Raw genomic sequence first — 13,443 nt, 5'->3', positions numbered from 1 at the left:
TGTCTTGAAAAACCCAGACCCATGTTCAGGACACTGTTTAGATTTATGCACTCTTCTCAGGGCAGCCACACCATACAAACCATTTCATTAGCCGCTTAATTGCTTTCTCTTTTGCTTCTGTTTCCCCAAGGAACGTTAAAGAGCTCACCAAGTCCATATAGTTAATGTACTCTGCTGCACAGCTTTGAATGCAAGCTTTACCTTCACCCTGATTTATAAGCTTTGACAGAATCCAGCAAAGAAAAGGAGATTCCTACTGCTTGCATTAACCTTTTGTGCACAAAAGCTGCAGTTTAAAAATAATATATAATGGCAGAAGCTGGAATGCTACTAATTAAGCTTGAAGTCTCAACCCAGCAGCTGGTTCCTCTGCTTCAGATATGCAAGTAAGGCAAGGCAATCTAAGTGCAAGGCCTTTGCTCGGGGCACAATGGTCCTATACTGAGTCCAGATTATGAACTTCTTGTGCCACAGCAAAGACTTCATGCTCCCAGTCCAAATCCTTCAAACAACGTTGTTAATTAAGTCTGCAAAGCAGTGCTGGCAGGCCAGGGCTCCAGGTTACCCTTTTTGAGTTCTCTAGAAAGAGAATTTCTCTCTGCTTCCCTTCTCCTCCAACCCCCCCGGAAAAAAAGCTTGAAAAAAAGAAAACGTTTTAGAAGTAAAATCTTAGCCGAGCGGCCAGGTTCGGCAGGGCACGGCCCCACGGCCAGGAGACGCGCAGCGCGGGTCACTGCCGGGAGCCGCCCGGCCCAAGCCCCTGCCAAAGTCGCGGCCGCTCCGCGCCGCAGCAGAGTCCGGCGAGGCGCGGCCTGGCCCAGCACCACTCCGCACGCGCGCACGGCAACCGCCCCGACGGGACTACGCAGGAGCAGCGCGGCCTCCCCGCCGCGGCTCCTCCTCCTGCGCCGCCGCGCCTGCGCGCTGCGAGCCGCGCCGGGCCGAGGCGCTGCGCAAGGCGTGCGCGCCCGCCCATGCTGTGCGCCGCGCTGTTCCCGCGCGTGCTGGGCCGTCGCTGCTGCTGCGCGCCCCGCGGCTGCTGGCCGGGCGGCACCGGGGGCCGCCCGCGGGTCGCCCTGGGGCCGCCGCCGGGCGGGGGCCGGCCCGTGGCGCTGCCGCCGCCGCCGCTGGGCGCCCGAGGGCTGCGCTGGGCCGGTAAGCGGTGGGGCCGCGCGGGGCTCGGCCGGGGCTGGGGCTGGTGCCCGGGCGAGGGCGGGAGCGAGAGCTAGCCCTGGCGGGAGCCGGAGTGCTGGGCTCCCGCGTGACGCAGCAACGGCTGCGCCCCGGCTCTGCGCGTGGTGGGGAGATGGAGAGGATTAGGTTACAGTTAACGGCAGCGGTCTAATGGTCAAGGCTTTCTACTTTATGCGAAAAATCTGTTAATTATGTAGATGGCTTATGACCGTCCGCCAGCTAACTTAAAGCACCGCGCGTGGACAGCACAACTGTCTGTCTTTCCTCAGGGAGGTTTTGCCAGCATGCCACCACAGAGGCCTCTCAAGCCACCTTAGCTAGCGTGTCTCCTCTTTTTGCTGTGGTGAGTACGTTCGGGCCTTCCAGCACACCGGGGTGGCTTGTGCCAGCTGACAGTGTTCTCCAACAATCATTTTTCTTCCTAAGATATCATAAGCTCAGACTGATGCTTCTCCCCAGTGACATTCTTGCTACTAAATTACTGTTTCAAGGTATTCTAACTCGAGGACTTCTTGTGTTACACAGAGATCATCAAGATGCTTTTCTAAAATACAGCATCTTCTGGAAGTGTTCTTGATGTAATTGTGAAGGCAGGTAAACTCTTGAAGTGCTTCAGTTCGAAGTTCTCTTGTTAAACTTGTACTCCGAACCTTCTTATTGTATTACTTGTGTGCCGTGGTATCTGCAATTCTCGAGTTCTTTATATATTCCTCATTAAAATGAGTCTGAAAGCCATCTGCAAACTGATTGATTGACGAGATTAGCGCATACGAAGGAAGGCGTAAGGCCTCCTTGTTGAGTGTAGAAGCATCATTCTACAGCAAGATCCATGCGACTAGATCCTTGTGGCCATGTAACGCATGGCTCTACTGGAATGCATGTTCAGGTGCGTTTCTCTTATAGATAGTTGCTTTTAAAGCTGGTAATTTGGAATTAAGCTATATGAGAAAAAAAAAGCATGCCGAAACAAGTTTAATTCTCTGCAGATCACTTTCTTCCCAAGAGCTGGGGTATGAAAAGTGTCATGCAAAGAAATGACACTGGTTTTGGTTGATGTATGCACGAACACAGTGAAATATACTACAATTCAGTGCATAATTTGCATTAGCTAGGATAAACTGTGAAGAGAGGGCATAAAAGTTGCTTTTTCTTTGTAGGTATATTTTCTTTATTTGCCATTTGACTTTTAGGTGAGTGGAATTTTATGTATTTTTTACTGCTTTTATAGTACCTATGTGAAAAAGTTATGTTTTTTCCTCTCCTTTAGATGAAGTTTGACAAAGAAGGAAATACAAGCTATTTTGGTGAGTAGAAGTTTAGTAGTTTGGGGTTTGAGGGGACTGTTTTTGTTTTTTATCTTGCCCAATATAGAAAAGCCCAGTTGGGAATCTACCTTGGATAGAAATTTGTGTTTGTGATACTTCACTGTATTTATTAATCTGGGATGTTGCAATATTTTTTCCATTTTACTGTCTTCTATGGATTTTCATAGCACCTTTATCATTACAGTATTTGTATGCTTTTAAGTTATACATTGAAATTATGAATACCATCTATCACATGAAGATGGCTTTTACTTCTCTTTTCTTTTTTGACTATGTTACTTTCCTTTCATAGTATATCACTGCAGAATTGTGTGTGCTGTCTCAAACCAGCCACATGGCTTCTGATGTGAAATTAATTGTAATGGCCAACTCTTTCACTTATATCTAGAATTTTTCTCTTTCTATTCAAGATATAACCTTTAAACTTACTAAAAGATAATTACATTGAGGAATCAAGGGGAGCAAAACTGTTGTAAAGACAGAACAATTTTTTTTTCCTTTTGCGGGATTAAGTAACAAACTAAAATACAATTTCAAAACATACGTGCTTTTCCCCAAACTATTTTCAACTAAAAATATTTCCACGATAGAAAAAAAGAAAACAGAATTGTACCAGGAATTGGGTCTTCAAGCTCGAGATCTAAGGTTTCAGCACCTGATGAGCATTACAACTAGGAACAACAGGATCATCATGAGAATGGAGGTAGTAGTTTCGCTATAAATTAATGTAAACTTGAACCGTGTCTTATCCATCCATGTACATTTTCTTATGTGGTTCTCTAAATACCAGCTTTCTGTGACCTGTAATTTTACAGTAAATTTGTCTTTGAAACTCTCTACCTAGCAATCAGAGAGATGGGTTTACCAACAATACATCTTAATGAGCATTTTGCTAGCTGAACATACAGGAAATGTTATTGACACTGTTATAAAAATAAAGGCTTTCCAGGAGCCTCTTCTTGATCATACAACAACTAGCACAGCACTGCATCTGAACAATTTGCAATGCACTGGGAGTTAGCATGAGACTTTGTTACTTTCCTTGCTGAAAAAATGTTTGAAGAATACTTTTATCAAAGCCTAAATTCTCAAATGGATTACATAGATATGAGAAGACAGAAATCTTTCAGAGTTTTTGCTGGACTCCTACGTGTATTGTCTCTTTCAGTTCTTGAAGGCTGTCATAACACCAGAGTTTCTTCTGATATTAGATTATCGTAATTTAAATCTGGAACACTGGCTCTTCAACGAACTAGCGTCTCAACTAGCTGGGGAAGGTCAACTAGTTACATATTCCTTGCCCTTTGAATTCCGAGCCATAGAAGCAATCCTACAGTACTGGGTGAGATATCTGTTTTTTAATTAAGTTTTTTTTCAAGTTGTTGCTTCATAGAAAGAACAGTATGATTTTCTTCTTATGTTAGTATTCAAACATATGCGTATGTGTCTGTATTCCAGATTTATTTTAGGAGCTTTTTTTGGGTGTTGGTTTTCATCGGTTTAATTCTTAGGTTTTGCGTGTGTGTTTCCATTCTCTCCCTGAAAAAGTGCCAGCTGGAAAGGTTATTATTGGAACAACTTTAGTAAGGATATAATGGCTTTACCGTCATTTGGAGAATTTAAAATCAAATCAGGGTATTTTTGTAAAGATGTGCTATAGCTGACAAAGAAGATATGCAGAAATGCTGAGGTTTTTCACCTATTAGGCAGGAATCAGATAAAAGCTCTAACTCTGCTTATTCATCCATACTTACTAATAGAAATACAACATTTTTAGATGAATAGGCTCTGTCAGTCATATCTCTGTTTATCATCAGGTTTCAGTTCAGTGCAAATCATTTTTATAAAATACTACATTTTGCACTGGCATTATCTTGTAAGTGGCATCTATACAGCAAGTATTTCCAGTGCATTGGAAAGTAGATTGCATTAACTGCCCATTACTGTGAATTCTGTGTTCAGAGACAGGAGTCAATTGCCCAAGCCATTCTAAAGGGATTGCTTTAATTCTTATGAAGGATCATGTTGTTATCTAGATCAGCAAACTGCAGGGGAGACTTAACACTTTGCAGCCTCAGATCCTTGAGACTCTGGAAGCTCTAGTGGACCCCAAGCTTTTGTCTGTGGATAGGAGTAAACTACACATTCTCCTGCAAAATGGCAAGAGGTAAATAAGAGTAAGCTGTGAAGAGAATAGAAGATGACCATAGAAAATTATATGCAATTAAATGTTAGAAAATGATATCTAATATCAGTTTCTTAGAATACTGTAATACTGGTTTGTGCATCTTATTTGTAAATGGAAAAATCAGTATATGAAATACCTAGTAATATGGGGGGTGAACAGAAAAAGTGGAATCTATTCTGAGTTGTGAGAAATACAGTCAAACACCTTAAGTAGCATCTAGTAGAACAAAATAACATGTAATAGAGCAAAATAGCATCACTAAAGTGTTCACTGTAATATAAAACAAGGTTAGCTATTGGATCCACTCTTTAAGATTAGTAGTACTAATACATTAGTACCTTCATGTGTTAGACTGTCTGACATGACAGTGCAAATGTGCACTCCCTGTATGCTCACAGAGTGCTCATTTTTTCTGACTTAAGAATATGTCCAGAAAACACAGCTGAATCCTTTTCAGTGTGTGTCTGCAGATTGCCAGATGAATGCTGAATGTGCGGCCTGTAGAGAGTTTTTTTTGAGGAACATTTAGAACCCTCCAAAGAATCTGTATGGTGACTCATTCTCGCACGGGTTCTGACAAACTAGTTTTAAGATTACCTTTGTGCGTAGGTGCCATTGGGATTACTTGATCTTTTGCCTGTTCTTTCTTCAGCTTATCAGAACTGGAAACAGATCTTAAAGTTTTCAAAGAAACAATTCTGGAGATCTTAGATGAAGAAGAATTAATAGAAGAGCTCTGTCTAACTAAATGGACTGATCCACGAGTATTGTATGTATATTATGAAAACACAGAATTTTTTAAGTGCATTTTGTTCAAGGACAGCTTGAATACTAAACTAGATGTTCCCCTCCAAAAAGCAGAAAGAAACAAAACCTTTTTATTTGTTTTTAAAACACTAATGCTTTGCCAATTCAGAAATGGTTGCATCCATCATTCTGGAGTGGGGCAACATTAGCACTATTTATATTACGCAGTTTCAAACAGCATAGCAGGCCAGCTTGTCTCCTAGTATGCAATGGGATGGAGGCAGGATGTTAGGAGAAAAAAGAAGAAAAAGCACACTTTTGGGGGAGAATTTTCTTCAGTTTCACAAACAGAACAAAGAAGCAGTTTTTAAAATTTGTCTCAAATAGGTCAAACACCACACTTCCTTTTTAGAAGTGTTCTGAACCCTTGCTCCTAGCTTTTAGTTCAGTAGCAGAGCTTGTAGGAGAGAGACCTCAGAGCAGTCTTGTTGATACTGTTTTCGTGTAAGTGCATCTAGAGAGGAACAGTTCAGGAGAAGCATATGTGCAAAAATTGTCCTATTGCACCCTCTCAAGTTCAGATAATGTGTGTGTGATCATACACAGCAGCAGCAGCACTGGTCTAACAAAACTAAAAAGCTAAAAATAACATGTATCAGATCCTGATACTTTCTGGGGCTGAACCATATTTAGATCTTCAGTGTACAGACATGTTCTCTTTGAAGCAGAGAACAAAAGCTGGCTTTCAGGTCCTTTATGAAGCTGCTGAGTGATACTTATGCCCAAACATACTGTAGTTGAATATTCATATTCACACAGTAGTGTGTGTTTGAAATCGTAGAATAGTTTCCTGCCCTGAAGAGCTTAGTCTAAGTGTGCAGCAGCAACCTAGTATTTCAGAAGTGGGACACTGTGCATTTATAATGCATCTGCTGGAGCAGTATTGGGACAGCTCTGAATTCTAGGCTCCTTTTGAGGAGCTGGCCTTTGTCCTGCCTTTTGCTAGCAGCCTTCCTTTGGACTTAATGCAGGCTGCCAGCAAATTTCTTCTGCCCTCATGGTAGACAATGTGTAGGAAAGATCTGGGAAAGACACCGTGATCACCTTTATACTACCATGTAAGGAGAGACCTGAAGTCATCCATTCTTCCATACATCAGTGCACAAGGGTAGGAGAAGTGGCTGGAGGTTATGTGAAGAGTGCTGGAGCCGCACTACAGAGAGATGTGAGGCAGTCCATGCAGGAGGCACACTAGGAAATACTAGCTGTGGAGGTGCATTTGAGGAAGGTTTTCAGTGTGTACACAGCTCTTTTGGCCCCATGATTAATGCAGGTGATGTGTGATACTTAATGAGCTTAAGTCTATGTGAGAAGGTGCAAAGAACCCAAATAGGAGGCACATTGGTGCCATCAGAGAATATCTGCAGCAGGAATGGCAACCTGAGCCCAGAAAGACTAGATGATGCAGACGTACCTTTCTGTGGAGAGACAGCAGAATGTCGAAGACTCATGAGATTGATGGAGGCTAGTTAATGAAAGCAAATGAGATGGCAGTTATTTTTAAGTTCTTATGCCTGTCATTTCCCTTCCGACAGTCAATAGGGAGCCAGTTTAAAGGCACTCATCAACTAGGACCTTGAGCCGAATCCTTAATACAGAACTCAAAGGCCAAATTCTACAATTCCTCTAATATGCATGCAGTAAAAACCTCTGGGTCTGAAAGGTTTTGAAGTCAGCCAGGCAGCCTGCTCAAAATTTCTGCCCTACAGGAGAGAAACTTTTAAAGGTCCCCAGGGAGCTTAGGTGGGTTGATTCTTAAGACATATCACTAATTTTCTTGGAAATCTATTTCGGAGAGTTTCTTTAACAGTCAGCAATCCCAAGAAGAGATTCTGTATAAAGGTTAGCCTCTCTACAGAAAGGAGCTCACATCACAAAAGAAAAAAACAATTTTCCTGGCTTTGCTGCTAGTTTTTGAGCTCTCATGGATCTTGGGTACCTCAGCTTTTGTCTGTGCAGTGAAGAGTCCAGTATAACACCAGAAACTTCTGTGCTTTTTCGAGAGAAGGCTACTGTTCAGTCATTTTGGACCATGCAGTAAGAAGGTGTCTCAGACTGCACTTAGGAGGGCAGCATCTTCCATTTGACACTTACTCTCAGGCTGCTTCATGCTCCCAAAATGTTTTGCAGTAGTTACTGTGTAGAGCTGAAATGCCTTATAACTAAATTATTTTATTACATACCTACAACAGAGACCTCAGTGTGTTCTTGTTTGTATTGAGTTTTTATGTTTTACTCATGGGGTTTTTGACTGCACCATTATCAACTTCCACCACTTGAGGGCATCAAGGAATTAAACATCTGCTTTCAAGAATGTGAGCGTTTAACAGTTTTGTAATATCTGAAAAACTTTGATTTGTGGTGTTGTGCATGTCTTAAGCATATCAAATCCTAACTGCTGTAATCAAAATAACTGACTACCTGTGCTGGTCAGCTGATAAAACGTGGAGAAAATACACCTTTTATTTTATGCCCTCGGTATTGATGGAAGTTCCTTACTTAAAAGATTGGGTTTTGAGATCTGGTGTCAGGCAACACTTTTACTTGCTCTTCCCAACTCCTCCTTCATGGGCCTTGTCTTAACACATTGGTAATACACTTGTGTATAATGTGTACTTAACTAGAAAAATATAAATTGTTGCTCACAGTGAGGAGAGCACATCTGGGATTGACCATGCAGAAGAAATGGAGCTTCTGCTGGAGAACTATTACAGACAAGCAGAAGATCTTGCAAATGAAGCTCGTGAACTCAGAGTATTGATTGATGACTCAGAAAGCATAATCTTTATCAACTTGGACAGGTTAGCTGTCTTATCTGTTGGACTGCTAAAAGCTAAGCAGAATTTAATGCTGCCTGTTCTTTTCAAATCACTGCCTGTAAGGAAAGTGGGGGAACGCCATCTTTGTGAGGGTTTCAATGGACTTGTGTTGTGCTTCTGTCATCAGGGAACTGGATAAAACGAAGCAACAAAACACCCTTATTATACAGCAGGAGGAACCAGGCTTTTCCTAGGTCTCTCTGGGAAGCTACTCAATAAAGGAAATGGCTCAAATTTAGAGGGGAAATAAAGTCCTTACTTAGGAAAGTTTGATCCTAATTTATCAAAATTGAAACTCTTAAGTAAGAGTTTGGCTAAGCTACTTGGCTATCGAGTACAAGTTGCATTATCACCCTGTGCAGTGGTACAAGATTAAATAATTTTGGAATGAAGATTTTCTCTCTGTGTGCTATAATTTTCAGCACTAGTCTGGTTTGTTACTGAAAAATAACTTGCATTTGCAAGCACATGCCACCCTCCCTGTGAGGTCACTGTTTAATATTCTTTCTCCTCTTTACTGGGGAGTTATCTGTAGAAGCAATTGGCAGATGCTGCATCAGGAATCCACAAAATCCTTTCTGGGAAGAACTGAATGTGGAGTTCTCCAAAACAGGCTGAAGTTTACAGTCCGCAGCATTTACCAACTCTGCTTCTTTGTAAGTACATTGGCAAGGTAACAGTAAATTTTTGTTGTTTGTGAATACCAACATACAAATGCCAGCCAGTTAATGGTGAGAGAACACATTTCCAAGAATGTTTACTGTTACTCTGTGCATATACCTCCAAGAAGTGAGAGATAACAGAAAGCACGATGACGATTAAGCAGAACCTGCTGCCTGCTGCCTTAGAGGTATCCTGATGCAGCAGTTTCAAAAATGAAAGCCTCTTCATGCTGTTGTTCCTCCACTTCTGTTACTGTGCTGCATTATTCCAGAATGACTTGCTTTTATTTCAGTGTTCTGTTTTAGTGCATGCTGTATGGAATTTGAGACTTTAAGCAGCAGATAAATGTTTGGATTCCTCTTACAGATGTTTTCTCCCTTCTTTAGCCACCGTAACGTGATGATGAGACTGAACTTGCAGCTGACTATGGGGACTTTCTCTCTCTCCCTCTTTGGACTGATAGGAGTTGCATTTGGTATGAACTTGGAGTCATCTCTTGAAGAAGTAAGGAATTAGTGCTACTTTTACCACTGACATAAAACATCGGTCCTGCTCTTATGGTGCATTTTGCATTCAGTGCATCCATTCTTTCCATAGGTAGAGCTCCAGATCTATATTGGTATGTGAAGTAGGATAATTCAGTCCAGATTCAATTCAGATTCAAGCATTAGTGCAATCACTTTCTTTTGTACCAGATTACTTTATGGCTGATCACACAGTATTGCAGGCTTTTTTGTCCATGTCCCATGAGAGGAAATAAGAAGGACAAAACTGTGGCAGAATAAGGACAAAGCAGTGTTCAGGGTTCTTTAATGACCATCTGTGCTTCTGAAAAGCCCAGCTCTGTCTTTCAGATACAAGGTTTTAAAGCAAGCAGCCAGGACCTTCTGAACACACCAGAGGAACTATCACTCTACAGTTAATTATGTGATTATACCTAGACCAGTGGGGGGCATTTACAATTATATGTGCTACCTTAAGAAAGTAAGACTTCTTCCTTTCATTATCCGTTAAGTAGAAAGGTTGAATTTCTGAATTGCTGACAAAGGAAAACTGCATGGGACAGTAACAGAATACATTAAGGTGATTCCAAGGTACTTTGCTATGAATCAGCCCTTTGTCCCAGGTTGAACTTGGCTGTTGATGGTAGAGAGTGTACCACTTCCCTCACACAAAGGAGAACACTGCTGGGGAGTGAGAGGAAACAAGGATAGATCACAGAGTCTTTTGATGATATCTTTTCTAGGAGAGAGTTGTGTGACTAATTGGAGGCATTCTGTTGATAGGACCCCAGAATATTTTGGCTAGTGACTGGGATTATGTTTCTGGGAAGTGGTTTGATATGGCGACGTTTGCTTTCGTTCCTTGGGCGGCACCTGGAACCTTCACTACCTCCTCACGTATGTATGGGTGGCTAAGATTTTGGGTTCAGTATGTACAATTCATCTCTAATGCAGGAAACTAGCAGCCATGGAGGAATGGGCCACAGCATGGGGAAACTCAACTGAAGTCCCTGTTCCTTGACTTGGCAGAGCAGAAGGTTCTCCCTAGCTGGATTCAGTGAGGTGGGGAGCTCAAAGCTGGCAAAGATGTACTTGAGCTATAAGGTAGTGCTTGCTGTTGCTAGAAGAAAGGCAGCAGGGTATGCCTTGAGAGGTGCCTTATTTACCTTCTCCCAGCAGCCCAAAGGAAGCTGAGGCTGGTAAGAAAAGCAGCCTGCTTTCTCATCTGCTGTAGCAGTCTGCCCATAGTGAGGGATGTCATGGGATCCTGCCCTCCTCCTCCCACCCACATACTAACTCTGCATCTGTGGTACCTTTCAATGAAAGAGAAGGTAAAGAGAAAAGGAAGATAAGGATGGGTACTAGCTGCAACATCTCATGCTGGAGAATGATGTTGTGGTTATGGCCTGACTCCCAACCAGGAGATTACAGTAGCTCTTCATGTGCACACCAGCCTTTGGCCCTGATGCTGATGGCATTATAGAGCCATATGCCAAACTGTAAGATAATTTCCAAGACTGTCTTCAGATTAGCAAGAATTTGTATGAGTCACTTTCCCTCATTCACTATCCTTTCCTGCCAGAGTTTATAGGATTTTACTGGCTGGCTTGCCTACACTCTGCACTCCAGTTATTATAGAACTGTCAACAGATTGAAAAGTTAAGTTCTTTCAAGTTTCCAAAGTAAGGAGACTCTCATAAATTCCCCTTCTTCTGTCCCCTACCTTGCCACTGAGAGGCAGACAGTAGTAATTTGTTGTTGCCCACTAACTATGGCTATGACTTACTGGATTATACTTAGGTGTCACTCAAGAACAACTCTAGCACATACTGACTTGCTTGGAAAAAGCTCCTGAAAGGGACAGGAAGAAGCCAGAGACAGTGTTCTGTAAAAGGAGAAGTTCCTACTTTTCTCCTTTTACAGAAAGGACCCTTGTGAAGCTTGATTTCCTTCTGCTGCACACAGAGCACCTTATGTAATTACAAGCTATTTTGCATCTTGCCTAGGTTCCTGCAGTTTTGAAAAAGACTCAACCAGCAGCTGGAAGAATGGAGATAAAGAGCGACCTTAAAGCAGAAACATTTGGGCTGAGCAGAAGCACCCTGACAAACCACTAGAACAGCAGGAATGAAGAGACTTTTGTTGTTACAGGGTGGACTTTGAACACTTTCCTTACATTTGTTCTTCCCTACTGAAAACCTTGAGAATTTCTAAACTTAAGTTAATTTATATTTTGTGCCAGAAAGCTGTGGTGAGATTTTAATGCTCACACACAAAAGGAAAGAAACATCAGGAAAAACAGTGAGAAGCCTTCCATGATAGCCTCACATATGTTCCCATGTATGTTCCATTATATTTCTGTGTCCACACGTCATACATAGGTACTCATTTTGAGGCATTCTCATTTCAAGCTTTTCTGTCAAAACATGGCCTTCCTTGGATCAAAATTTTCAGCCTAAAGGACAACAGATAGTCAGCATTAATCAAAGAACTTGTTTGTATTCTGATAATTCTGGTTATGAGCTGCAGCAGCTGAGTCAGGAATCTGACTTCAAAGAAAAATCTGCCCCTTTTATGGATTTTTTTTGAAGCTCTATTTAATTGCAGAGAACAGATTTTCAAAAGCAAAAAGCATACCTGCACCTCTTATGAAGTACTACCTCTAAATTACCAGTAACCAGAAATAACTAACATAATACTACTCACTTAAAATAGGAGAAACCATAATAGTCTTTTGAAATGTAGCTACTTATATTAGGTATTCCTTGGCAATTGAGGCCCAAAATGTATTCAGTTTTATTAACCAGAAAAGCAGACCCATTCACAGTGCACACTTGTGCTTGCCCTTTGCTGCTGTTTCTGTATGTGTTGATACAGCTGCAGTTGAACAATTCCTTATGTTATTACAGGGACTGATTCAGACCTTGTTTTAAAAAATAATAAAACAGTTTTTGGATTCTCCTGGGGTCAGCTTTCTCACATTTTTTTTAAAGATGAAAAGACAAGACAAATGGTGGACTAGTCTGCACTACAGCAAATTGTGAGGGCCAGGCTGTGTGGGGCTAAGGCTCTCTGCAGCTCTAGGCCTGGGAGGCAGCACCTGAGTGAGTTAATGGGTGTGGAATTCTGGTGTGAGTCCTGTGATTGACTGAAGGAGTAAAATTTGTAGCCCCGTTATTTTTTTTCTTAGGACTTACTTACCTTTGAACTTTGAGGGCATGATTCTCCACTGACTAATCTCAGTGTAGAGAGGAAGTATGAAATCCTTCCAAATCAGGTCACAAGCTTTCAAGTCTTTGGGCTTTTTTTTTTTTTACTTCTCTTTAACATACAGTAAGTAGCCCCTTAGGTGCCACCAGATAAATCACTGTACTTAACAGGGGCTGAAAAGACAAAAATTGTAGCTGTGAACATTTTGACTTGAGTCTGACAAGTAAAAAATGGAAATGAAAGGGTATAGTAATTAGTATTATGCAGGTCTGTAATCTTAGTGTGGTTAAAATCTGTTGTACTTAATTACTGCCAAACAGTTGTTCTTGCTTCAGAGGTGACTTCAGCTATAGGTATAAAAGGTATAGGATGGTAAGAAATTAATGGGGTTTGTAATGCTTTTGTTTTCAATTTATAGTTGAACTCTGTTGCAGGCTGCTCTGTGCTTGACAAGTAGAGATTTAAACACCTTAGAGCAATCTAGTGGAAAAAACAATGGCTCACATACCTTGGCTGATAAATGAGCAAAGGGACACAGATGCTGATGTTTTCAGCCAAGTAGCAATTGCATTAGGCCAGGACTGAAATGTGTTGGTGCCGCTGTATGGGAAGCTTTCACTGATGCTTCCCAAGCTCTGTCTTCTGTGCAGCTGGAGGTTTCTGTGAACTGTATTGACCGTTTCCTGTACGTAACTAACTTAAAGCACAATAAAAGCATTTAAAAAAAGACACTA

At 41.7% G+C, this 13,443-nt stretch overlaps 1 protein-coding gene across 5 annotated transcripts; it reads left to right on the top strand.

The window, feature by feature from the left end:
* Window positions 1–890: 890 nt before the first annotated feature.
* MRS2 (magnesium transporter MRS2) lies at window positions 891–13,440 on the top strand. Of its 5 annotated transcripts, none has more exons than XR_010387801.1 (11): window positions 891–1,155; window positions 1,464–1,537; window positions 2,462–2,498; window positions 3,110–3,225; window positions 3,688–3,861; window positions 4,556–4,686; window positions 5,360–5,476; window positions 8,163–8,315; window positions 8,869–8,989; window positions 9,383–9,500; window positions 10,283–10,318. XR_010387801.1 is itself a non-coding variant. In XM_064506954.1 (11 exons), exons 1-11 carry the CDS (start codon window positions 975–977, stop codon window positions 11,614–11,616), a joined length of 1,326 nt encoding a protein of 441 aa, XP_064363024.1. In that variant the 5' UTR covers window positions 901–974; the 3' UTR covers window positions 11,617–13,440. The 5 variants fall into 5 exon arrangements, 4 of the variants coding, with proteins under 4 accessions (XP_064363026.1, XP_064363024.1, XP_064363025.1 ...); XM_064506954.1 differs by lacking the exon at window positions 8,869–8,989 and adding an exon at window positions 11,506–13,440 and having other exon boundaries at window positions 901–1,155; window positions 10,283–10,396; XM_064506955.1 differs by lacking the exon at window positions 8,869–8,989 and adding an exon at window positions 11,506–13,440 and having other exon boundaries at window positions 902–1,155; window positions 3,110–3,222; window positions 10,283–10,396.
* The last annotated feature ends 3 nt before the right edge of the window (window positions 13,441–13,443 follow it).

This window comes from Dromaius novaehollandiae, chromosome 2 (assembly GCF_036370855.1).
Source record: "Dromaius novaehollandiae isolate bDroNov1 chromosome 2, bDroNov1.hap1, whole genome shotgun sequence".
NCBI lineage: Eukaryota > Metazoa > Chordata > Aves > Casuariiformes > Dromaiidae > Dromaius > Dromaius novaehollandiae.
This window is presented reverse-complemented; position numbering and strand designations above follow the sequence as displayed.